Raw genomic sequence first — 25,764 nt, forward strand, 5'->3', positions numbered from 1 at the left:
TGGGGGGAGAGAAAATTCATGGTAGTAATAATATTAAGAGCTAAAAACTAGAAACAACTCAAGGTCTACAATAGAATGGATAAATGATGGTAAGTTTATAAAATGTAATACTACATACCAGTCAGGGTGAACAAGTTGCTGCTACATGGAAAACTACAACATGGAAAACTCTCTTAAAGGCAATAATTGAATGAAAGAAGCCACACATAAAAGAATATATATATATATATATATATATATATACACTGTATAATTCTGTTTATTTAAGATTAAGAGGCAGAACTGATCTATGATAGTAAAAATCAACATGGTGTCATCTTTTGGGGAGAAGAGAGTAATTCGGGACAGGACATGAGAAGATTCTGTAGGCTCGACTGTCCTATTTCTCCATCTGGGTGATGATTCCTAGATGGAATCATCACTCTTTGAAAGTGACCACTTATTTTCTGGTGATTCCTAGATGGAATCATCACTTTTTTTTTTTTACTTTTTGAAAATCCATTGAGTCATGCACAGAGTGTTCTTTTGTCTAAGTAATTAGACTTCAATCAAAAATTGCTATAAAGGGGCGCCTGGGTGGTTCAGTCCCTTAAGCATCTGCCTTCAGCTCAGGTCATGATCCTGAAGTCCCAGGATGGAGCCCCCATTGGGCTCCCTGCTCAGTGGGGAATCTGCTTCTCCTGCCCTTCACGCTGCTCTCTCACTCTCGTTCTCCCTCTCTCAAATACATAAATAACATCTTTTTAAAAAATTGCTATAAAAAGGTTTGGGATATTCAACTTGAGGAATAAGCCCATGAAAGCCTTTACAAAAACACATCTACTATATTCCTTTTTTAAAAAAAGTAATAAACTAAATTAAGTGATCCTCTGTGACTCTTCATGTATTTTAAATTATCAGTAATAGGCAGGCAGGATAATGGCTTTCCAAAGATGTCCATACCCTAATCAGTGGAAACTGTGAATATATGACCCTACATGGCAAAAGGGATTTTGCAGATGTGATGGAGGTTATTCTGAGATAATTTTGGATTATCCAGACAATCTAATCATATTGATGTGGTTTTGGGATATCCATGAGGTGAGGTCTGGAGCCAGCACCCAAGAAAGAATTCTTGAGGTGTCTCTGGTGCAAAATGGTGGTTGATTAAAGCATGGGGACAGGACCCATGGGCAGAAAGCAACCCTGCTGCATTGGGGTTGTGAGGGGTGGCTAATTATATAGAATGGGGTTGGAGGATGTAAGGAAGCAAGGAGATTGAGAAAGTACTTTTCATATGTTAAAGAAGACTCACAGGATACCGGAGGCCTTGCCATTGTCAAGTTAAGATTGTTTTTCCCTCTAGCAAGGAATTAGCATTGAGATAGTTGGGAACTTCTGGAGGAACATTATACTCTGCTGGCTTCGAGTCTGTCAATGGGCTGCAGGTTATAAGGACATTTAGTTGTATCTACGTTTCCTTCTGGAAGCTAGGTTATTGATAGAAGTGCTTTGTTTTTGTAGATCAGATCGCTAAGACGTTTGTAAACTGAAGAAGACTCAAGCCTTGCAGGATTGTGATCTCTATAAGTTAACCATTTGTTTTTCCGTTCTTTAACTTCAGGGCAGCCAGGAGTGCCTGAGGAATGTCACATATATCCCTGGGGGTGGGGGAGGGGGGCCTGCAGTGTGTCAGCTTCTGCTTTGTCCTCAGCTTGCCTTCTGTTCCCTCATCAATGTGATTTCTGGAAAGCAGACAACCTTTCCTTGGTGTGGTCAGCACTGATGTGCAACCAAAGAAAGGTGAGAGATCTTCAAAATTGCTGGCTTTGAAGATGGAGGAAGGAGGCCATAAGCCATGGAATGGAGGTGGCCTCAAGAAGGTAGAAAAGCCAAGGAAACAACTTCTCCCCTAAAGCCTCCAGGAAAGAATGCAATACTGCTCATACCTTGATTTTAGCCCAGTAGGACCCATGTCAGGCTCTTGACTTACAGAACTGTGAGTGATGATGAATTTGTGTTGTTACAGCCAAGTTTAGGAAAATTTGTTACCACAGCAGTAGAAAACTAGTAGAGATAATGAGCATACAATTTCCATTTATCTTCCCTGGTTAGCTAGATACAAAAGAATTTTTCCCCCATCAAAGCTTTAGATAAAGGATAGATTTGTTTTACTCTTTATGCAAATATAACACATTTTCTGAGCCCTTTACTCATTGAAATGTTTAGTGCTTTTATGATGCTATAACTCAAATTCATGACTTTCCTTCTTCAACTAAGATTGTAGAGACTCTCTTTTTATATATGTCCCACAAACCTTTCCTATGGGAGACAGAAGGGTGCAGCTTTTCTGCTTCTCTTCCAAGTTTATTGAGGTTTTACTCAATAACCACATTAAGTTTGTCCATATGCTGTCTCTCTTAATCTTCAGGACAATCCAATATTGATCATTCAAAAGATACAATTGGATCTCTGATCAACAGATTGGTGGACTGACTGGGGCTCATTTGTCCTTGTTTAAGTTCCCCAAACAGGCTCTCAGACAAGGATTTGGGTGCAAGCATTTATTTGGAGGGTGCTTCCAGAAAGCCTGGATAAGCAGAGCTATGAAGGGAGGGAAGCTAGTACTAAGTGTTTTCATGAGAAGCTTACTGCCGAAGGTAGTACGGACGCAGTACCACTGGGGCGACTCGAGAGACTATGGACACACCTCTACACACCTTGTAGAGAAGAACAACACAGGCATTTAGGGACCAAGTCTTGCCCTTCATTGGTTGAGGGAAGTGAGTCCCTGGCATGGCTAGCCACACTGCACAGAGCACACCCGACGATCAGAGAACACGTGAAGAGCAGACAGACACAGGAAGAGGCCAGCACGCAAGAAAGGTCTGTTGGGGTCAGGTTATAGGAAAGGCTCTGGAGTACTTCTCAGAAGTACCTAGTTTTATGTTTTGAGAGTCTCAATCCTGAAAATCCTGAGGAGGGTGTGTTGAAAATCTGGGGGAGGGTTGTTGAAGTACAGTTGACACACAATGTTAACATTACAATGTTACGTTAGTTTCAGGTACACAACATAGAGATTCAACATCTTTATATATTATGGTGTGCTCACCACAAGTGTAGCTACCAGCTTGCACCATAAATGCTACTATAATAACATTGACTATATTCCCTATGCTGTGCCTTTCATCCGCATGACGTATTCATTCCATAACTCAAGCCTGTACCTCCTACTTCCGTTTACCCATTTTGCCCTCTCCCCAAACCCTCTCCCCTCTGTCAGCCATCAGATTGTTCTCTGTATTTATGGGTCTGTTTCTGCTTTTTGTTTATTTATTCATTCATTTTATATTTTGGGTTTCACATGCAAGTGATATCATATGGTATTTGTGTTTCTCTTTCTGACTTATTTCACTTAGCATAATAAGTTTGGGGTTTTCTTGAAACAGATGTTTTTTCACGGCCAAAGAGTCCAGACACCTATAGGTTGGGGGACACACCTGCTCTTGGCTAGGGGCCTTCTGAAGGTAACTACTGCTCCAAAGACTCAGATGCACCACTCCCCGGGGGATGATAAAAATGAAGAAAAGCAGAATTGCTCCAATGTCGCTGACTTTGGAATAGCAGTCATCAAGAACAGGGTTTTTTCCAACATCACACAGCGTTGCAGTTCTATTAGCCAATGTTTCAAACGAAATTAATAAGAAAAAAAAAAGAAACCCAAACTGACACCTGACATCTCTAACATTAGTATTTGGCCTTCTGATGTTATGGTATTTACAATCTACTGATAAGAAAACCTTTGGATCTGAATTATCTCAACACTGAAAATTTTCTAGACTGAATTCTTCAGGAAATTTAAATACTTCTCTGTAGAGGAATGCCAGACTATCAACTCCCAGGAGGTATTGAGATGTCCTTTGATCTTTACACCGATTTAATAGACATAGGATTTTCATGAATCAGGAAAGCAAAATAAAAATTTATTTCTTAATTGGCTAATTCAATAAAATGTCTCAAACCATAACAATTTCTGTTATTTCTCTTTTTTTTAGTTTTCTCTTTTTTTTTTTTTTTGAAATGTTATTTCTCTTCATAGTGGTCGATGGTTGTCTGAAGGAGCGCTATCATGGTGTGCGGGAAAGGGACTTGCTCCAGACCCAGACATTCTAGCCTGAGTTCACGCCTGCTTCTGCCACATACCCCTGTGGCTTTGGAAAGTCACCAAACTTGTGGCAACTTTAGTTTTTGCATCAGCATCCAATACATAAGTAAAGATCAAGTCACAGAGAATGAATAGATTTCTAGACACTGTACAATCCCGACCATTCATTTTGCTCATTTCCTCCTTTCTCTGCCAACATTTTCAGAGCATATTACCAAGCCTCTGAACATCTCTTTCTTGCTTACTTCTGTAAGTAGGCAACTGGGCCAAAAATTCCTTTTGGAGAACACCATAAGGCCATGGTTCACTAATTTCATCTTTACCTTTAATACACGAATAGACAGGCTTCTTTTTATTTGAACTAATGAGTTATCTTGAGTAGAAGATATGAAGGTGCAGGTAACTCTTGGTTCTGTGAGGGTGGAGACTGCTTTTGTCTCGTTTATTGTCGTATGGAAAGGCTTAGCAAATAACCTAATATGTTGCAGTTATTCAAATATTTATTAAGTTTACTGGTTGATCTAAAGTGTACTTAGCTATTCAGAGACACCAAATCATAGCCAGTATTTAATTGGCATTTTAGTGTTGATTGATGTCTTCGTATGTTCAGGCTGCCATAACAACATACTATATACTGGGTAGTTTATAAACAACAGAAATTTATTTCTTACTGTTCTGGAGGCTAGAAGTCCAAGATCAAGGCACTGGAAGATTTGAGCCTACTCCTTAAATGACTATTTTTTCACTGTAACCTCACCTGGCTGAAGAGGCAAGGGGGCTCTAATGTCACTTATGAGGTCTCCCCCAGCATGACCTAATCACCTCCCAACTGCCCCACTTGCTAACACCATCATCGTGGTGTTAATAATTCCAGCCTATGAATTTAGGGGAACTCAAAATTCAAACCATAGCAATCAATGTCCTTAAACTCAAAGCTACAACTCAACTCAAAGAAACCTCCACACTTAAGTTGGACTGGAGGAGCGATGAGTCACCACGATTACACAACCACTGTACCGGACGCTAAATGGTTCATGTGTGGAGATGATTTTGTGCAAATAACAATTCACATATCCCAACATGGCAAGTAAAGTAGGAAAGTTTCAAGAGTGAGAACATGTAGTAGGTATTTCCTAAGGGTTGGTGGGTGATTGCCTAATGTTGGAAATTGAGATGAAGGGGGAAAAAAGTGATGCAGATCTCCGTTTTGTTTTAAGATGTTTTCTTTATATATGGTTTTTGTCCCCCTGTAAAAAGAACATAAAGAAAAACAAAAAGAAGAGGAGGAGGAGATACAAGGGTAGGAAGAAAGGAAAAGGAGGTGGGATGGAAACATCTAATATTCAGAATTTAGTTAGTTTTATTGCAAAGTCTTTATTCCAAAAATAATCTTGTATGGGTCACTAGAGCTGGGTCAATATAACAGTGTCTTCTTCTTGTCTTCCTAAGTAAGCTGGGGCAGTGAGGCCAGCAGTTATCAGTGTCCCTCCCTACTCTTTTATCTCCCTTTTGCATAAGTCTAGAAGGACATAGCCAACACTCCCAGTGTAACAGCCGTGGAAGAGAGAGACCAGTGAAAAGCTAGTTCTGCTCCGATGACAAAGTTGGAAGAAATGCAGTAAAAAGTCTGAGCTTGAGACACAAAGAGGTGGACACACTTGGGATTAGCCCCATCCCATAATTTAGCCCAAGACCTTCTCTTATTCCTTTAGCTCTCCCTGGGGCAGAAAAAAGGGCAACCCTCCTATGCAAATCATGTTAGAAAAAACATTATCATCACCTCCTCCATAGGCCACATTTTCCTGGAGGGGAAACAAACCCCATCCAAGAGAGCTGAGAATCAAGCAATGAGGCTCTGACAACCAGGGCCATCCCTGTTCTTCTGCTCTTGTTTTTTGCTTGTGTGTGTCTTTGTTTTTGTCCACTGACCCAATAAATGGCTGGGTATTTTTTTCCCCCTAAATGCCCAATGTTAAAGAAGTCTCATTCAGGGGAACCATAACGGTGGTCTTGGGGGGACTGAACAGGCTGTAAATGATTGACACTGTCCAACAAAGCATAATGCCATCTGATGGTGATAGGAGAACACAGAAGCCTAATGCATTGAGAATAAGAGTTGATGAGTAAACCACAGGTGTTCAGGACTGGGCACTGCAGTCACCATCTGCCTCACAACACCTGTGTCAGTAACAAACCCAAGCCACGCTTTTCTTTTCCTGCTACTCCATTGGACGCCAACCCACCAAAAAGGTTCTGTCTCTTTTTAGCCGAAGAAACTGAGGCAAAAGGAGAGTAAATGGCTCTCCCAAAGTCACGTGATGAAGTAACGCAGGCTTAACAAGAAACCAAACATTCCGTCTCTCAGATTTGTACGCTGGTAACCGGAATGCTTGATGAGTTAATACCTCCCATTGTAACACTGGTTTTAACACCAGGTGGGTTCTGAATATGATTACTTTTTTGCCATTTTTGGATTATGGTAAAATCCACATCACACAAAATTTCCCATTCTATCCATTTTTAAATGTACAGTTCAGTGGCGTTAAGTACAGCCACAGGGCTGTGCAAACATCACCGTCACCCACGGAACCAGCTGAAACTCTGTGCCCTTGAAATTGTAACTTCGCATTCTCCTCTCCCTCTGGGCAGTCCTGGCAGCCACTGCCAAGTGTTTTTTACGGAAAAAAAAAAACAGTTGAGCTCGGTTTACAATCAAAAGTTGTAATTAGATCCAGGAGGAGGGGGTGGGGGTAGACGTAAATTCGGAACTGACTACACGTTGGAGACAGGAGACCATGACTGGGGGGGATGGTGGTGTGGTGTGGGGTGGGGTGGGGTGTGTGTATGTGTGTGTGTGTGTGTGTGTGTGTGTGTGTGTGTGTGTGTGTGTGTGTGTGTGTGTGTGTGTGTCTTTAAAAGATGCTCCACCTCCCAGCCCGCCTCCTTGCAGTTTGCCACTGGGGTTTTGCAGTCTCCTGATTTCCTCTTGCTCCCAAGGAGCCAGCCTGGGCAATCTCCTTTGTAGTTTCAGAAGCAAGTCTGTTGCCCTGAAGGTCCCGTTCTGAGCCTCTGAGCCGTGGAGTCTAAAGGTAACCACTTGTTTTTCCTTTCAAAGATCTGCCCCAAGGATAGCCTGGAAAGCCTGATTGGTAGGATTCCTTCAGGGGCTCAGCCCAAAGCGCTTCCTCCCATCCCCTCACCAACTTCAAAACCAAACCTTGCCAAGAACCTCTGGAGGAAAACCTGCTTGATTCCATCATTTCACACAAATGGCTAATCCTGGAGGAGGTGCTGTTTGCAATGGGAATCTGCACAATCACGGGAAACAGAGCGACAGCTCATCTAGTGGAAACTGCGTGAAGAATGGGATCGTGAAAGAAGCCCAGGTAAGAGGCGAGCCCTCCCCCGAACTCGGAAGGACTTGGACATTTCCCTCTTAATTTCTGATGCTGTTGGGAGCCGCCGGACTGGAGGTCCTTCCTGTGAAGTGTTTTGTGTGTTCTGACACTTGGGCAAATTTCAAATGCTTGGCTATGAAAAAGTTGAGCTGTGGATTAAGGGGGAGCATGTCTGCTCTGTCCAAGAGCGGACACACAGACCCGAGAGCCTGAAACGCCCCGAAATACAAACATACCTACTAGTCTTCTGCTTTCTCCGGAGCATTTTAGGGGGCAAAGGGCTGAAGGCTCAGACCCGTCCCCCGAATTTCTGTGCATAAAGCAATCACAGCAGGCTGGAGTCCTCGGGCTTGGGCAGGGAAAGAGCAGGGATAGTGAATGTGCTGAGGTGATGTGGTGTGGGCGGCATTTTTCCCCAGTACATGAGAAATGCCTCTCTGGCTGAAAGGCGAATTCTTTGCGCTGTTTAGGGGAGCATTGTCACGGCTTACAGCTTGATTTGGGGCCAGAGTCCTTCTTTGAAAGGACATCACAGGCATTCCGTTCTGAGACACTTCAGAAAGGGTGGCTTATTGTTCACACTGCACACAGGAACTAAACAGACTTTTCATTGTTTTCCCATTTGATACTTTTTTGTCTTTCTTGGCTCTTGGCTCTGACAGAATGTTTGATGGGGATGTACTGAGGAGGAGGAGGGACTTCGGAAAGGTTGTCAGTGTATGCCGAGAAGGAGCCCCCGTGTACCAGGTACCTGGAGAAAGGCAGTGCCCTCCTCACATAATGCCCACTGCTAAAGCTGCACAGGTGAGCTCACCTGCTTCGGGAGCAAATTAGCATAGCCAAACAGGTAGCTTCACTCTTGGGAAATGAGAAGCTGGGCAGGGAACCTGTGCAGTCCTGTATTACACATCCACCCCTAGGAACCAGCGTCCACCCAGGGAGAAGGTCAGATTGTTCTAAGATCACAGGACAGGCAGAGCTGGCTGGGAGCCAGCCCATCACTCAGGGAATTAAATTCGTGCTTCCAGTTGGAAGAGGTGGGTGGAGAGGGGTGCTCTGCAGCCTGGGGTGTGTGTGAAAGGCTGTGGTCCCCAAATGTATTCCCCTCTTAACAACAGGCATTACTCTAGGCTTGGACGTGTCCACCAAAAACTCAGGCCTGGCCTCTCCCAGCAGCGTCTCTGAAACCTATCACAATATGAAGAGAAACATTCAACTCCTGTCTTCTCCGTGAGGACAACCCTAATAATATCCACCATCTATTTGTCAGTAAGTGTTCATTCAGCCTGCTAACCACCCAAGAAGCTCCTTGCCTTTGAAATGTTGGGAACACCGGCCACACACCCACTCACCCTTTCAGCAAGTCTGACCCTAAGGCCTCTCATTTGGGCAGAAAGGCCTTCAAAGCCGTCCTTCTGTCTCTTTACTTTATCTTGGTTTTGTAACCACCTTCTAGCGTCTGAGGTTGGAAACTTAGCTCAATGGTTGCAACCACTCCTAAGTCAAGATGAAGCTCAAGATCGTAAAGATTCATTACTAAGTACTCCTGTAGGATTGAAAGTACCCTTGGACATCAAGGCCTCTCTTAGGGCAGCAGGAAAGAGGAGGGCTGCTGTTGCCTTTTCCAACAGCTCGCTCTGTAGGGCCATCCAGAACCTGTTGGTTCAGATATATTTAGGTGTTACTAAATTGAAATTGGCTTCCACTGAAAGCCTCAGTTATGACTTGAAGAATATTTTCCAGAAAGAGTAAACCCTGCTGAGATCTTGGTGCAGGAAGACAGACAAGAGCCTGTTTTGCCCTTGAGGAGGATGCAGTCATCTTTACTCCATGATCTTCTGTCACTAGTTTTAGCACATTTTGCTTTGGAGACCTTTCACCAACAGGTCTTAACCAAAACCCTTGCTAGTTGACAAGAGCAATTCATAAAGGCTTACAGATATCCTGGGCCAGTGGTCTTCCCAACACGTTCTGCCAGGCTTAAGGCTCTAGGAAGTAGGATCTAAGATTCTGTCAGCTTCGCCCAAGATCCCCTCACGCTTTCTCTTCCTGCTTTGCAATCATACACCAATACCTCTGTTCCTTTTATGTGTCACAGGACCCTGTAGGACTCTAAACAAAGGGTTCTTGGTGTAAAAAAAAGAATATGAAAATTACTGTTAGGCACGCTCTCCAGACCCTCCTTCTCTTTGTTCCAATGTAGCCTGGTTTCGACCCCCTTGCACTAGAGTCCAGCTCACTAGCCCAATCTCAAGGTTAGCAAGGGGGCAGACGCCTTCTGTCTGGAAAACTTCTAGTTCTTCTCTGGAGTTTTTTGGAGCTTAATCCTATTGCGTGTTGTCTTCTCTTTAAACCCCACATGACCTGAGGATGCACTGATCCTTGGTTTTCATTACTGATTAAGTCCATTTATTTGTTCACTTGTAGTATGGCATCCTATCTCTTACTTCTGACAGATGGAGCCTCAGTCAGTAACAGAACACTCGTGTCCTAAAGGATTTTTCTCTCTCCTCATGAGCATATCCACATAAATGATGGAAAGGCCCTTAATATCTTAACTCAAACTTGCTATTTGCTATTGATTTATTTAATTCCCATAAAATTACTGTTCACATAATTGCTTTTTCACTCCCACTCATTCCTGACCTGGCCATACATTCGAATTAAGAAAGCCTGAAGCTGGGAGGTAGTCCTAGTGTCTTCATTGTTCTGAATACTGCATCGCCTCCAAGTTAGCTTTTCATGGGATGGGATCTGCATTTTTCCTTTATTACATTGATCCTATAGGATCAAGGAAAACTGTTGAACTTTTCCCTAATCATTCCTTTCCTAGAAAACAAAAATATCTTGACATTAGCGTTATTCTAATTCACTGAGTTCTTGACCCTGAATGTTGTAGTTTACAAAATGAGGTAGAGACAACCTGAGAGTAGTCCTTATTCTACCATCTCTTCGTTCATGCAGTAGTATTTATTAAGAATCTGGTGTCCTTGGGACATATAAAGATGTACAAAAAAGGACCATTTAGCTATTAGGAGAAAGCTTATATTAAAATTGAACAATAAACACACTAAGTTAAATTATGGCACAGGACAAGAGCTGTCACAAAGCAAGTATGATTTAAGGACAAATGAGTGGTACAGATATTAAATACCGGAAGTTCAGAGAGGAGGAAAACAGTAGCATGTATCAATGGTGTGCTACATACCAGGACTCAGCTAAACACTTTACATAGAGATCGCCTAGACCCTCATTACAGCCCCATGAAGTGGTAGCATCATGCCCAATTTATAGACGAAGAAACATAAGAGATTAAGGAACTTGTGCAGAATTGCAAGCAGCATAGCCAGGATTTGAACCCAAATCCATATTGCTCCAAAGCCATTTCCCTTTCTACTACATTCTAAGAGACTCCAGGTTGGGGTGGTCAGTGACAGATTTGTAGAGCAGGGAGAACTCACACTGAATCTGGAGACATTTGAAATGGCAGAGCAATTTGGGAGTTTATCCCTGGAAGCCAAATAAGGAAAAGAAGGGAAAGGAGCCCCAGAGATGAATGTAAGCATTGGTAGATGAAGGATCAGGGAGCATAGGTCATAAATCTTTCCAGAAAGGAAGCGGGGGGGAAGCAAAGTCTGGCATGACAGAGTGCAGAACATTTGAGAGACTTCTCTCAGTTTGGCGAGGCTTCAGCATAAGAGGGAGTGGGAATGCCATGCCCAGCTGCTGCTCCGTAAATGCTACATGAAAGGGAATGATCAGGCAGATTTGTGGAAATCCTCCCAAGCTCTATAACCATTGAATACGAGCCTTCTGTTCTCCCCCACTTTTTCATATCCTTCTGAAGCCCACAGTGTCCTGGTACATCTGCTTTTCTGTTAACAGTATAAACTTCTGGACAGTGAGAACTGTGACTTATAGTTTAATTGCACACAGTGGTAGCTGCCTGACAGGCCCTTGTAAATATTCATATCTGCGGGGGCTGTCTAGTCTGCACGCTGACGAAAACAGGTCAATAATCTCACCAATTATAAGAAGAACTCATATAAACCAGAAGTTTTGGCGATCTCTTGCAGTTGCTCTGAATGTTTATCCACTTTTGTCTTCCACAATCGTTCTCTAGTACCTTTTGTTTTTTGGTTCTCATTTCCTTTAACAAATCTTCAATGTGACAAAGTTTCTCTGTGATCTCCTTAAAGAGTCTCATTTTTTCATGGGCTCATCATTCTAAAGCATTCCCATATGTCAGGTGTTATATCTAGTCGGGTGAAAATATTCTGTCTCCATTTATAGTAGCTCACCGATGTGACAGATAAGTAAATAAATAATTATAATATTTAATGACAAGTTCTATAATAGATATCGCAATTATCTATTGCTGTGTAACAACTACTCCAACTACCCCAAAATTCAATAGTTTTAAACAATTGCTGATGATTTCTGTGGGCTAGGAATTCAGGCAGGCTTGGTAGGGATGGCTGTCAGTGCTCCATATGGTGTTTAATGAGCATCCAATATGGACCCAGTGAGACCTTGGTACTGGCTGTTGTCTGGGGAACCTTGCATCTCCTTCACAGGGATACCCTCTCCATGTGGTCTCCCAATATCAACAGAATAGTTCAAGCTTCTTTAAATGAAGTCTGGCTTCCAAGAGAGTGAAAATGGAAACCACACATCCTCTTAAGGCTTACTTGTACCACATTCTGTTGTCAAAGTTAGTCACAAGGTCAACCCAGATGCAAGGGGAAAGGAAATGGGCTCTTCTTCTTGATGGGGCAAGCTTGCAAAGTCACATTACAAAAGGTTGTGAGGGATTGGAGGAATATTTGTGACCATGATTGGAAACAGTCCATCACAGCAGAGATCTGTGAACCATGTTTAGGAATACAGAGAAAGGGGCATCTGACCCAGGATAGGAAGGCAAAGAAGTCACTCTTGGCCTGACTCTTAAAGGCAGGGTAGCCAGGCACACAGTCATGGAAAGGCATTCTAACAGAAGGAAATACTCTTAGAAAGATACAAAACATCAAGACATGATGTGGATAAATGGGACTAAGTTTAGGATGTTTAATGGAGATAATCGGGTAATAAGTCTATAAAAGTAGGTGGGATAAGATCATAAAATACCTTTGTCTTCATTAACATTCCTCAAAAAACAGACTCAGACATAAGGATTTGAGGTAAGAAATTTATTTGGGAGGTGAACCCAGGAGTTAGGGGAATGGAGAAGTGAGACACAGAAGGAAAGGAAGTCAAATGTATTGACTTCCTGAATGAACAGGTCACCACTGTTGGCAGCTAGTGCTCAGATTTGGAGGGAGGGGGGCAACCTGATGATGGTGTAGAATATGCCTCAAAGTTGTCCCGACTAAGTCACAGGTTAAAGAGGTATATGTCAACTAACTCCTGTCCATCATCAGTTGAGGGATTCTCCCGGGAACATTAACCACAAAGCACTTCTAGCCTGACTACATATGATCAGAGAAAGCCTTCCAACTGACCTATAGGTGCTTGCAGTAAGAAATCATCAGAATTCCAGGGGATCTGGATAGCAACAAAAGTGTATAGCCATATATATTTGTAATGAGGGAGCTTTGAGAAGAGACTGGGCATGATCAGATGTGACTTTCTCCGGCTGTGTGGGTTTTATCTCTGGTAACTTCTAGAACATGCCATTATGGATTATCTTTGGCCTAACGGACTAGCCATCATGGAAGACTTGATTCTGGTATTAAGCATGATAAAGAACCTCCCACTGGAGCTGGCAGCAGAGAAGACAAAAGGAGTATGTCAGGGTTGAATATCATTGCCACGATTTTCTCCCTTTGCCCTCAAAGAAAGTGAAAAAGTAGAAACTATGAAGAAAAAATTAGTGAATTTTATCTACATAAAAATCTAAAACTCTGTATGGGGAAAAACATAAAGAACAATGAATAAAAATCAATTGGAACATGTAATTTTAAGTGAAAGGTCCATTTACACTAGCATCAGAAATACGTTGTACTTGGGAATAAATGTAAGAAGTGAAAATCAATTTGAAGAGGAAACCAATTTTGAAGAGCAGCATTTAAATGCTGCTGAGGGACATTAAAGAAAAGTGGAATAATTGGAAAGGCATACAATCTTCAAGGATAGGAAGACTCAAAATGAAAACTATGTTAATTCTACCTAAGTTAATCCATAAATTTCATGTGAGCCCAATAAATGAGACAACATCATTTTTTTCATGTAGAAACTATAATCTAATAATCAGGAGCCGTAAAAGAAGACGTTGAAAATTTGATGACATGAAAATCAAATATTTCTCTCTGCCATGACAACAAAACAAAAATAGCACCATAAAATAATCAGAAGGTAAATCACAGACTGGGGAAAATATTTGCAATTCATATCACAAAATGCAATTTCTTAATATATAAAAAAACTTTTAGAAACCAATACAGAAAAATGTATAAAACCAAAGCAAAAAATATAGGGAAAGATATGAAGAAAGTCCAGGTGGAAATACAAAAGGAAAGAAATGGGAAGAGAAGATCAGGGAAGTGAGGAAAGGGAAGGAAAGGAATATACTAGAATCAGTGTCCATGAGAAGAGAAAGAAAAGATCATTTTTCATGTTGTGTCTGTAAGGTACAAAAGCAAGTTTAAACTTAATTGGAATAATCTAATTATTTTGATCGCATCAATAATAATAGTAAGGCCAATAAATAACGCTTTTGGTAATTGCTCCCTGCCAGGTCCTGTTATAATATTTGCCTCATTTAATTCTCATAACAATACTGCCAAATGGATATTATGAGCCATGTTTTATAGATGAGGAAATTGAGGTTCTGAGAACATAGGTAACTTCCCAAGGTCACACAGCAAGAAGAAAACTGGGACATAAACGCTAGATCATTAGCGCATACCCCCTAGACCATTTCTTTTTACTCCAACGTGTTGCCCGGGACCCAAGAGTATTATCTGCTTCCGATTAAAATAAGCCTAGAAACCTTTACTTTAAGAACAGAAAATAATTCCAGTTGCCTAAGTTATCAAAGAAAAGAAACAGGCTTATGCTTTCATTGTGACCACAAATAGTCTAGAATATCGTGCTCCCACTCCTAATACATGTTGGCCTATAGTTAAGAACCTTGGGAGGTAACCAAGAAAATAATAATTATGATAATCCCCAACATGTATTGAGTCTTTCTAAATGCCAGGCATTCTAAGTGCTTTGGATTCATCATCTCATGACATTCCTTGAGGTAGATACTATTATTATCAGACCCATTTTATTTTATTTTTTAAAATTTTATTTATTTATTTATTTATTTGAGAGACAGAGAGAAAGCATGTGGGGGTGGGAGAGGTGGGGAAGGGCAGAGGGGGAAGGAGAGGGACAAGCAGACTCTGCTCTGAGCCTGGAGGGGAAGAGGACTCCATCCCATGACCCTGTGATCAAGATCTGAGCTGAGATCAAGAGTCAGATGCTTAGGGGTGCCTGGGTGGCACAGCGGTTTTGCGTCTGCCATCGGCTCAGGGCGTGATCCCGGCGTTGTCGGATCGAGCCCCACATCAGGCTCCTCCACTAAAGAGCCTGCTTCTCCCTCTCCCACTCCCCCTGCTTGTGTTCCCTCTCTCGCTGGCTGTCTCTATCTCTGTCAAATAAATAAATAAAAATCTTTATATAAAAAAAAAAGAGTTAGATGCTTAAGTGGCTGAGCCAGCAAGGCGCCCCTATCAGACCCATTTTAGAAGTCTGATAGAGGAAACAAAGTTTCAGTAAGTTAACCATGGTCCTCAGCTCACAAATATCAACTCGGTTTGGAAACTAGGTTTGTCTAATTCTAGAACCCAGGTCCTTAGTCTACACTGCTTCTCTAACCGCAAGAGATTAAGGGGCAAACTGAATTCAGCCTTGAAGGGCAGAGTCAGTGTGGGTTAAATGTATTGTGGATTGTTTTGCTTGCTTTCTTTATTGTTCTTAATGAAAATTTAGCTTAGCACCAAACTGTCACATACCAGAGTTTTCAATATACAACATTGCCTGCTCATGGACAAACTACATCAATGCACTGGCCACCCCCACCCCATTTTTCACTTCATACAACTCTGAATTTAAAGAAAATCGACCCATGTAACTCTAAGTCATATGGATTCAGACTGAGCCCCAGATGGAGCTCTGGAGATAATTTAGTTTTCAGAAGCTTCTCTAAGGGCACATGGCCACCCTGAATAGGCGGTTAACTTAGCACAGGATTTCCTGGTAATAGTGACATCTTAGACATGTGATGTGATAGATGGAGGATACTTGCAAATTCATTGAGAGATGGGATCTATTTCACTCCCTTTGAATCTGGGCTGAACTTAATGACTTACTTGGCCAACAGCATGAGGCAGAGGGGATAATCTGGAACTTCTGAGACTAAGTTACAGGAAGCCTCGTGGCTTGAACCTAGGACTCTTAGAACACTCACTCTTGGAACCCAGCCATCATACTTGGAGAAAACCCAAGTAGTCCCAAAGAGAAGCCCAAGTAGAGCGAAACCAAGTGTCCTTGCTGTGTCCCTGGATAAGATGCAGCACCCGTGTAGACAGCATGAATAAGCTACCTTGGAGTAGGTCCTCCAGCCCCTGTGTCCTCCTGCTCCCGTCGATACTTCACACAGTACAGATGCACTGTCCCCGCTGAGCCCTGCTCGAGTTATAGATTCCTGAGCAAACAAATGATGTTTTAGCTGTGGCGATGGTTTGTTAAGTTGTAGTAGATAAATGAGCATGCAGATATTCCATTTCCTTAAAATGCCTAGAAAACTCACTCTGCAATCTCACTTAATAACCATTTTTAGCGCTGGCATTTGCATTTTGAGGGAAGAGTTTGTGTGGGCCATCCGTTTGCATTTAATCTGTGGCAAAGATGTCTTTCTCGAAGCTGTACACTTTTGTTTCGTTTTGCTTGCGTTTTGAAATAATGACTGTATGCTTTAAGATGAGTGTCTGGCGGGTATATCCAAATACCAGATACAATAAACTCAAGTATCACCAGTGCAAAAACACAATCATTTGAACGCTATCAAGTCTGATGTGTAATTATTCAACCTGAGGAGGCTGTAATTTACTGCATTATCTATGAAGAAAGAGCTGACTCAGGAACGTGTGTGTGTTCAGGTGCAGATGTTTTTATTAATTAAAAGAATACATGTTTTTAATTAAATATATTTAATATCTGCCAATTAAATACTAATTTTATCTATTTGTTAAAATTTCCTTGAACAACTTCCCCTTTGGAAATACTGCCAGAGATAGATTGATATTAACCTAATTACTTGCGAGAGATCAACTACATTTATTTTTAAATACACTTAATCTTATTACTAAGTATTGTCACATTTGTCTCAGTAGGCCTGAACTAATGTAGTTTTTCTGGAATTCTGAAGTATAGCAACCTATAAATTCATGTGAGAACGAGCTGTTGCTGCCAAATTAGAAACAAATTAGGTTAGATTAACCATTTAAACAACAACAACAACACTGTAACCATAACTCTGAGAAGTATTCGGAATCATTCTCCACAATCTACTTTCTCCATCACACTGCCAGTCTGAGTATTGCTGCCTCAAGAGTTTTACCATATTGGTTGACAGACTGTGTGATTTTCAAAAGAAGCTGGAAATCCACATGGGGTGGGAAGAGGTGCCAGGGAGAAAAACACCTGATTTTTAAGTATTGGCATCTAATCTTTATAAATTCAAATAGCGTGGATTTCAAGGAAACGTTGCTACCAGCCACAAATCTGTAACCTTTGAGTTATAAGCAAATAGGATGAGAAAATTAAGCGGTCATTAATTGAATACTCTTTTCTCATATATATTAGGGAAAATGGCTCTTCTTAATTTAGACTTAGACATATATATATATATATATGTTTTAAGATTTTATTTATTTATTTGACAGAGAGAGAGACAGCCAGCGAGAGAGGGAACACAAGCAGGGGGAGTCGGAGAGGAAGAAACAGGCTCCCAGCAGAGCAGGGAGCCTGATGTGGGGCTCGATCCCAGGACCCTGGGATCATGCCCTGAGCTGAAGGCAGACGCTTAACAACTGAGCCACCCAGGCGCCCCTAGACTTTATATTTTTAAAAGCAATAGAGGAGTCTCACATCTTCATTTTCCTGAGTTGTTGTATCAACATTTGATCCTGGGATATGCAAGTTTGAGGAACAGTTATGACCAACCACACATACTTGATTTCCCTGACCAAATATTGGGTCCCACTTATTGAAATGTCTGAGAAGTGACAATATTCTACTGGTCAAATCTTATCACTAAAGCTTCATAGGAAGTGATAGACAGACCTTTTGTTAGATAATGCAATCATAAGGCCTGGTCATATTATTGTTCTCTATATATGCTATAACTGGGCCTTTAAAAGTTGCCTAAGAAAAAGGCCATGTGCCAGTCACGCTTATCCTCATAACTACAGGTTAAACCTGACTGTTCTTTCTCTGCCCCGTGGGGCTTAGCCTCTTGGAAGTCAAGGATCCCCTTGAGAAGCTGATAGATGCTCCCTATGGAAAGATGAATATGTCCATAATCACAAAGCTTTCCAGCAGAGAATCATGCCTTCCCCAACTTTCTCAGATCCCCAGGTTAAGAACCTCAGCCCTGGAGTGCCTTTATTAATTAGGCTACATCTGCTTTCACAACCCAACCAGAAAAACCAGCCAATCAACCTCTCCAGAGAAGATAGGGTAAGGGATTCACAAGTTGATTCACCAAAGAGAGAACAACACACTTAATCCAAAGCCATCAGGTGACAAGCCCCATGTGTGTTATTTGTTTGTTTGGAAAATTGATGTTAGAATTTGCCTTCTACAACATTACAATGGATTCGTATTTCTTTTACTATAAAACTACTTTTACATCCTCCACTTGAGTAAAACTGAACTCAAAGTTAAAAAGGTATTTTCTTTTCTGGTGGCTTTTCACACCCCAGCACCCCTCAGGATTTCCCAGGAAATCACTTAAGGAGGAATGGATAGCAGGAAGACCAATATTCAACATCACATAGAACTGGGTTTGAGTCCCAGCTCTGCGCCTTACTAGCCCTGCCACATTGGGCAGGTAACTTCGTGTCTCTGATTCATACCTCACAAGGCAATGCTGAAGGTTAAATGAGATAGTATGTAAGGTTCCCCATAACTATCAGATATATAGTAGATAATAAATGGTAGCTATTATCTGTTAGTCAGCCTAAAGCCATCTCTTTCTCCTCTACTGCTATTATAAGAGTGTTCAGTACAAAGCCTGGTATATATAATAGGTGCCCAATAAATGATAGTCTTAAACCCTCAAATTCCATCATCCAATGGTACCTTCTCAGACCTCATTTTACTTGACCTGTCAGAAGCCTCTGACACAAGTAATCACCCCCTCCTCTTTAAATCACATTCTTCTCTTGGCTTCTAGGATACAACACTCCTATATCATTAGCTAGTCTTTTATAGTTTCCGTTCCTGGTTTCTCTTCATCTCTTTGACCTTTAAACAATGGAGCGACCCAAGCCTCAGTCCTTGCACCTCTTATCTTTTCTGTGTTTCTTTCATGATGATCTGATCTTGTCTCCTCACTCTGTGTGTGTGTGTGTGTGTGTGTGTGTGTGTGTGTGTGTCTGTGTGTCTGTGTCATTTCCTACTACCTGCATTCCATTTGGGTAATCAAAAGGCAACTCCAACTTACTATGTCCAAAACTGAGCTCCTGAGACTCCCACCCTCCACCTTCAAACCTGCTCCCCTTATAGTCTTTCCTGTCCCAGGAAATGGCAACTCTGTCCTTCCAGTGGCTCAAATCAAAACTCAAGCATCATTCATGACTTTTCTCTCTCGTTTGACATTGAATCAGTCAGCAAGTTCATGATCCTACTTCCACAGTATATCCAGAATCTACTTGTCACCTCCCCACAGCAACTGCCCTGGTCTCAGCCACCATTACCTCTCACCTAGATTGTTACAGGAAGCTCACCTCTTGTCTCTGTGTTCCAGTTACCTATTGCTGGCATAACCAACCATCCCAACAAATAGTGGCATTAAACAATAATCATTTTATTATGCTCGTAGATTCTGCTGGTCAGGAATTCAGAAAAGACATACCAGGACAGCTCTTTTTGTGTCCCAAGATATCTGGGGCCTCAGCTGGGATGACTCTATTGGCTAGATCTGGAACAGCCGGGCCAGAAGGATCTGTCTCCAAGATGGCTTCCTCACTCCTATGTCTCCATCAGGGCTGGAACGGCTGAAAGAAAAGACAAGTAGGGATTACCAATGTGGCCTCTCTGGCAGGAGGACTTTAAGAGTGTTTTCTAGTAAATGGAGTAGAAATCTCATGGCCTTCTGTGACCTAGCCTCAGAGGTCAGCTTCACTTCTGCCCTAATCTATAGGTTGAAGTAGTGACAAGCCTGCCCACATGGTTCAGGGGGAAGGGACCTTCCCCCACTCCAACTTCTTGATTGGAAGAATATCAAAGAATTCATAGACAAATTTTATTTTATTTATTTTTTAAAGATTTTATTTATTTATTTGAGAGAGAGAAAGAAAACACAAGCAGGGAGGAGCAGAGAGAGAAGCAGGCTCCTGGCTGAGCAGGGAGCCCAATGCGGGACTTGATCCCAGGACGCTGGGATCATAACCTGAGCCGAAGGCAGACACTTAATGACTGAGCCGCTCAGGCGCCCCCATACACAAATTTTAAAACCACCATATTCCGCTTCTATCTCTGCCTTCCCTTCCACCAGCACCAGCAAGACTGTTTGCAACAGAACAGCCAGAGGGATCTTGTTGAAATGGAATCCAGAGATGTCACTCTTCTGCCCAAATCCTTCCCATGGCTCTCATTTTACTCAAAAGACAAAATCCTTCATGATGGCCTAGTAAGGCTTGGTCCTCTTCAACTCACCCCCTAGTCTTTTTTTTTTTTTTTAAAGATTTTATTTGTTTATTTGACAGAGATAGAGACAGCCAGCGAGAGAGGGAACACAAGCAGGGGGAATGGGAGAGGAAGAAGCAGGCTCATAGCGGAGGAGCCTGACGTGGGGCTCGATCCCAGAATGCCGGGATCACGCCCTGAGCCGAAGGCAGATGTTTAACCGCGGTGCCCCCCAGGCGCCCCCCCCCCCCAGTCTTTTTCCTGGTACTTAATCTATTCCAGCCACACTAGAGCAAACAGGCCATACATCCTCCCATCTGGGGACATTCACACTTCCTCTCCTGTATGCACTTCCCAGATGTCCACATGCCTTCACCCTCCCTACCTTCAAGTCCTCACTCAAATGTTACCTTCTCTTTGAGATATAAGCTCACAACCCTATCTAAAATTGCAAACCTTCTCACCCCCTCCCTTCCCTTCCTGATTATTCTCATTAGTCCTTAACACTGTATATACACGCACACACACTAATTGATTTCCAATCTCTTGTCTGCTTCATCCTCTGGAGTATAAGCACCATGTGGGTAGGGATTTTTGTCTTATTTACAGCTGAATCCCCAGCACCTAGACCAGAGCCTGTACATAGTAGGTGCTCAATAATATTTGTGGAATGAATAAAGACCACCTATTTTAGTTAATCTATTGTTTGTAAGAACTCTCATTTCAGCTTATTTTGTTTGCTATTTAAGTTGCTATTTGCTTTCCACATGCCTAATTCTTTAAAATATGGGGAAAGCCCCCACTTCATGTGATATACAGGCTTCTTTGTAAATTTCAAAGTATAAAACCTCTTATTGATTAATTTACAGGTCTCCTAACCTTTGTTGGAAAACATGGCTACTATTCACTGTCCTCTTTTTAAAAATCACCAAATCACAAGATAATTTTGTATGACCAGGTAGCTATATGCTTTTATACTGATATCCAGATATTATATATTTTTTTAAAGATTTTATTTATTTATTTGACAGAGAGAGAGACAGCCAGTGAGAGAGGGAACACAAGCAGGGGGAGTGGGAGAGGAAGAAGCAGGCTCATAGCGGAAGAGCCTGATGTGGGGCTCGATCCCATAACGCCGGGATCACGCCCGGAGCCGAAGGCAGATGCTTAACCACTGTGCCACCCAGGCGCCCCTCCAGATATTATATATACTCTAGGCCTGGGGTCAGGGAGCATGGTTTAAGCAAGTGGAACTTTTAGAAGGAAATGAAAACAGAAATTAAATATCACTGATCCATCCTGATGATTCCTACCTCTTAGTAGGAGATGAAATATACCTGGATTAGAGAGAAAATGACAAATACCTTAGGGTATATAAGCCTGTCATCTGGTTTTAATAAAGCTCTGCATTCTTAGGTTTGAGTGTCCAAATTAAGTCAGTACAATCTGTTCTCCCTCCAATGTCTCTGTATATAAGATGATTTTTAAAATATCATTTAACAAACATTTTTATCACACTACATGCTAACAACCTTACAAATACTACTAACTCACTTGTTCCTCACAACAACTTTATGAGTTTGATACTCTTACTCTATCCCATTTCTTAGATGAGTCAACTGATCATATAAAAATTAAGTAAATTTGCCTAAGATTAAACCTCTGGTTAGTACTGCAGGCTGGCCCCAAGTTCTGTGTTTTTATCACTAGGGGAAAAAAAATGCCTTTTCCTCAAACATCTTATTGTGAATATTTGCAAAATCTCATAAAAATTAAAGGAGTTCTACAGTAAATATATATAGATTCTCCAGTTAACCTTTTATTATATTTGTTCTATTGCATGTCTATCCATCTACCCATTCTTCTATCCACCTGTCAGTCCTTATGTTTTATACATTCCGAAGAAAGTTGTAGAATCGGTACACTTCACCCCAAATCCTCCTGCATGCACATCATGTGGCTTCAATACTTATCTACAGTTCTTTTCTTTCCCCTTTTTTGAGATAAAATCTACATATAATGAAATGCACAAATCTGAATTACACTACTCAGTGAATTTTGACCTACATTGCCTTTTCATTGTTCTTATTGGGAAAAGTTTCATATATAGTTTTGGCTGTGGAAAGATGTTATAAAACTGCCCACTTAGCATTGGAGAGTTTAATCTCTGGACAAAATGTAACCAAACCAAGTGAGAGTTCATCCACCCAGTGTGCAGCAAGCCAAGAAAAACTGACACGGAGCTTTGGCTGTGAAGGAAGATGGGCTATTTATTGGGTGGTGTCACCCGGAGAACAGGGAGCTAATGCTCAAAACTCCCGAACTCCCCAATGGTGCACAAGTCAGGGTTTTTAAGGACAAAGTTGGGGGCAGGGGTCTTCTGAGAAAGTGGACACTATTGATCGGAGGCCCATGAAGTCATGTTAATAGATGTTACCTAGTTGCTTATGGTACCCCTCTGTCTGGTCCCACGGAGGTCTATTGCCTCGCAAAAGACTTGGAATCTGAAAAATCGCTTTGTTCTTCATGTTGGATATTCCATTAGGTACATCTGGTGCCTGTTTGTTCAGGATAATGCTGCCTGTATGTGCTCAAACTACTTGTACAAGCATAAGCTGGTGAGGTTGCATTTCTGTATGTTTCTTTGAATGACAAAGAAGCATTCCTATCTCTTGAGCCTGGGTCTACATGTCCCCTGGTTGGGTCCATTCATGTCTGGGAATGATATCACCCCTATGTTCCTTCTTGCATTTGAGCTAGCAAGATGGATGTTGGCTTCAAAAAGAAGCAAGTAATGTGTAAATTGGCATCTTGTGAGGTAAAGGAAGGGCTCAACAGAAGGTTTGTCTAGAGAAAGTCCCCCATTGTACACATAGAATTCCAAAGGGATCAAGAGCACTTTTCCTTTATTGACCTTAGTATAATCCATCTGGTAGAAAGGGAATTTAGTTTATAAATTCCTACAATTCCACTCCCTCCCTTGTCTCCTTACAGATGGAGGAATGAAGGTCAACAAAGCCAAGTGATTACCTCCAAGGTCACACCAGTGTGAGGACCCCGTCCCCAGCCACACACTGTTAAAGCAAATAGCTAGGGACCACAGTATTTGAAGACTCAAAGTGATATCTGTTATTTCAAATTCATTAGCTTCCCCTTTCAAAATTAATTTCTCAAAATTGCATTTGTCTCATGTAAGAAGTAAAGGCATCTCCTCTTCTATTTCCCAAAATAAAAGCCACACGTGGAAATCCGTGTGTGTGTGTGTATCTGAGAACAACATGTCAGAGAAATCAATATTAATTAGAGTGAATGATTGCTACCATGTGTGGTTATGGTTTTTGAGATAGTGTTGTTAATCCTCACAATGGGTTTTCGAATTTCACACATAAGGATTCAAGGTTTGAAGAGGTCAGACAATCACTCACATGACTGGTAAGTAGTGGAACCAGGATCATCTGTCTCCTAATGTCACATAACCTGTTGCCACACCCCACAGCCCTGCTGCCCTAATAAGCTGAATCATCACGTAGAGATTGGGAGTAGGGCTTTCTGCTGGCAGTGTGTAGGCTTGAATTCCAGCTTCATGTTGGTAGCTCTGTGGCCTTGATCAAGTGGCATAATCCCTTTGAGCCTCAGTTTCCCCATCTGGAAGTGAGGGCCGGTTTCCCACAGTAGTAAATGGCTTGACTCTTCACTGGTTGCCTTCCCTTCCCTGTCTCAGTCCGGCTCTCTACCAGCGCTCCCTAGGGTCACCTTCTAGATAATCAACTTGCATTTGAATCCTTTCCTCAAGGTCTGCTTCTGGGGAACCCAAAATTAAGACAATGATTTCTTAAAAACTTAACCAATTATTTGCCCTTTTAACCCTCAGGATCAAGTACCCAGATCCTTATAACTGTAAAATCAACTTATATCCAGGATCTTGCTAGACGCATACATCAATGCTGTGAAGTAGACAGAATGACTGTTATTGGCCCATTTTAGGGATGAAAAAACCAGGGCTTAGAAAAATCATGAGACCAAAGCCACATGGATGATGGGGACAGAGCCGAACAACAGTCTCAGACATTTGGACTCTAAAGTTCAAGGATGCCTCAAAGGACTGGCAGCAGTACACATTTATCCAGCCCTTATTCAGCGCGTAACTCCATCAAACTTTCCTAGCAAGAACTCATGGGAAGTGAAAATAATCAAGGCATTTTTCCTTCCATAGTTTAATTCACAAGAACAAGAGTGCTATTTTTGTTATTGCACTTAGAAGAACAGCTTTAGGGGTCAGTCTTAGTAAATTAAAAAATAAAAATCCACGAGATTCTAAAAGCCTTGTAAAATATTAATTTCTACCCTAGCTCTCCACAGTCAGGCAGCAAAGTGATTTCAATGGTACGTCAGATAGCACAACTTCCTATAAATCTTTCTTCTAAAGTCATTTACCTTTGTCTTATGTTATACAGCATATGTATTCCTCAAAATACCTTTTCCTGGGCCCTTTATCAACCTCTAGTTCATTTTCAAACACTTAACATCATGAATGCTTGCTTCCAGTCAGTTCACTTCTTGTTTCCTTTTCTGAGTTTGCCCAAGGCCATGATATTGATGACACGTAGGAGCTCTGGGGTTCTTGCAACGTAGCATGTTTCTCAGTTACCTACTTGATCATTATTCCTAAAGAAAATAGGCTGCAGATCATCTCAAATACTTGAATAATAATGGCAGAACTGATCTCAAAATCTCAGAGAAGCACGTTATCTCATTTTCTAGATCTTATTGACACATTTCTCAATAGGCAACTGAGACTTGAATAGGTGTCATCACTTGCCCAAGACCTTAAAATGCCCAATCCAGAGCAAGACACACCTCTGTCCACTGCCAGTTTCTAGCACCCCTACACAACACTGCCTTTCACATCAGAGAACCAAAACAAATCCCATAGTAGCTCTTGGCATGAACATTTTTTGCCAACTCATGCAAATAATTTGGGGCACTGGGGAAAATCCCACAACTAATGTACCTCAGGATTTGGTCTGTTATTGATGCAAAAGGGGCTGGCATTTTCTTTAAAGGGCCATGCTTGCCACTGGCCAGTTCTTTTTTTCTTTTTAAGTAAACTCTATGCCCAATGTAGAGTTCAAACTCATGAACCCCGAGATTAATCTCATGCCCTACTTACTGAGCCAACCAGGTGCCCCACCACCGCCAAGTTCTTAGCAAGACCACTGATTCAGGTGCTGCAGACTGAAAACAGAAGTACTCCACCTGATGGCCTGAGAAAATGACTCAAAGTCTGAAAAAAACGGGTCATGGAAAACAGGGTTTTTT

The 25,764-nt window shown here is 41.7% G+C and overlaps 1 protein-coding gene and 1 long non-coding RNA gene across 2 annotated transcripts in view; both read left to right on the forward strand.

Moving 5' to 3' along the window:
• Positions 1–7,103: 7,103 nt before the first annotated feature.
• SPTLC3 (serine palmitoyltransferase long chain base subunit 3) overlaps positions 7,104–25,764 on the forward strand; it is a 125,348-nt gene continuing 106,687 nt past the window's right edge. Inside the window, 1 exon segment of the mRNA XM_034641610.1 lies at positions 7,104–7,530. Coding sequence (XP_034497501.1) covers positions 7,414–7,530 — 117 coding nt within the window. The 5' untranslated portion in view covers positions 7,104–7,413.
• LOC117795596 lies at positions 8,239–23,850 on the forward strand. Its single transcript, XR_004619666.1, has 3 exons — positions 8,239–8,346; positions 8,661–8,811; positions 23,440–23,850. It is a non-coding gene; the product is annotated as an uncharacterized LOC117795596 (long non-coding RNA).

The sequence above is a fragment of the Ailuropoda melanoleuca genome, chromosome 13, assembly GCF_002007445.2.
Source record: "Ailuropoda melanoleuca isolate Jingjing chromosome 13, ASM200744v2, whole genome shotgun sequence".
NCBI lineage: Eukaryota > Metazoa > Chordata > Mammalia > Carnivora > Ursidae > Ailuropoda > Ailuropoda melanoleuca.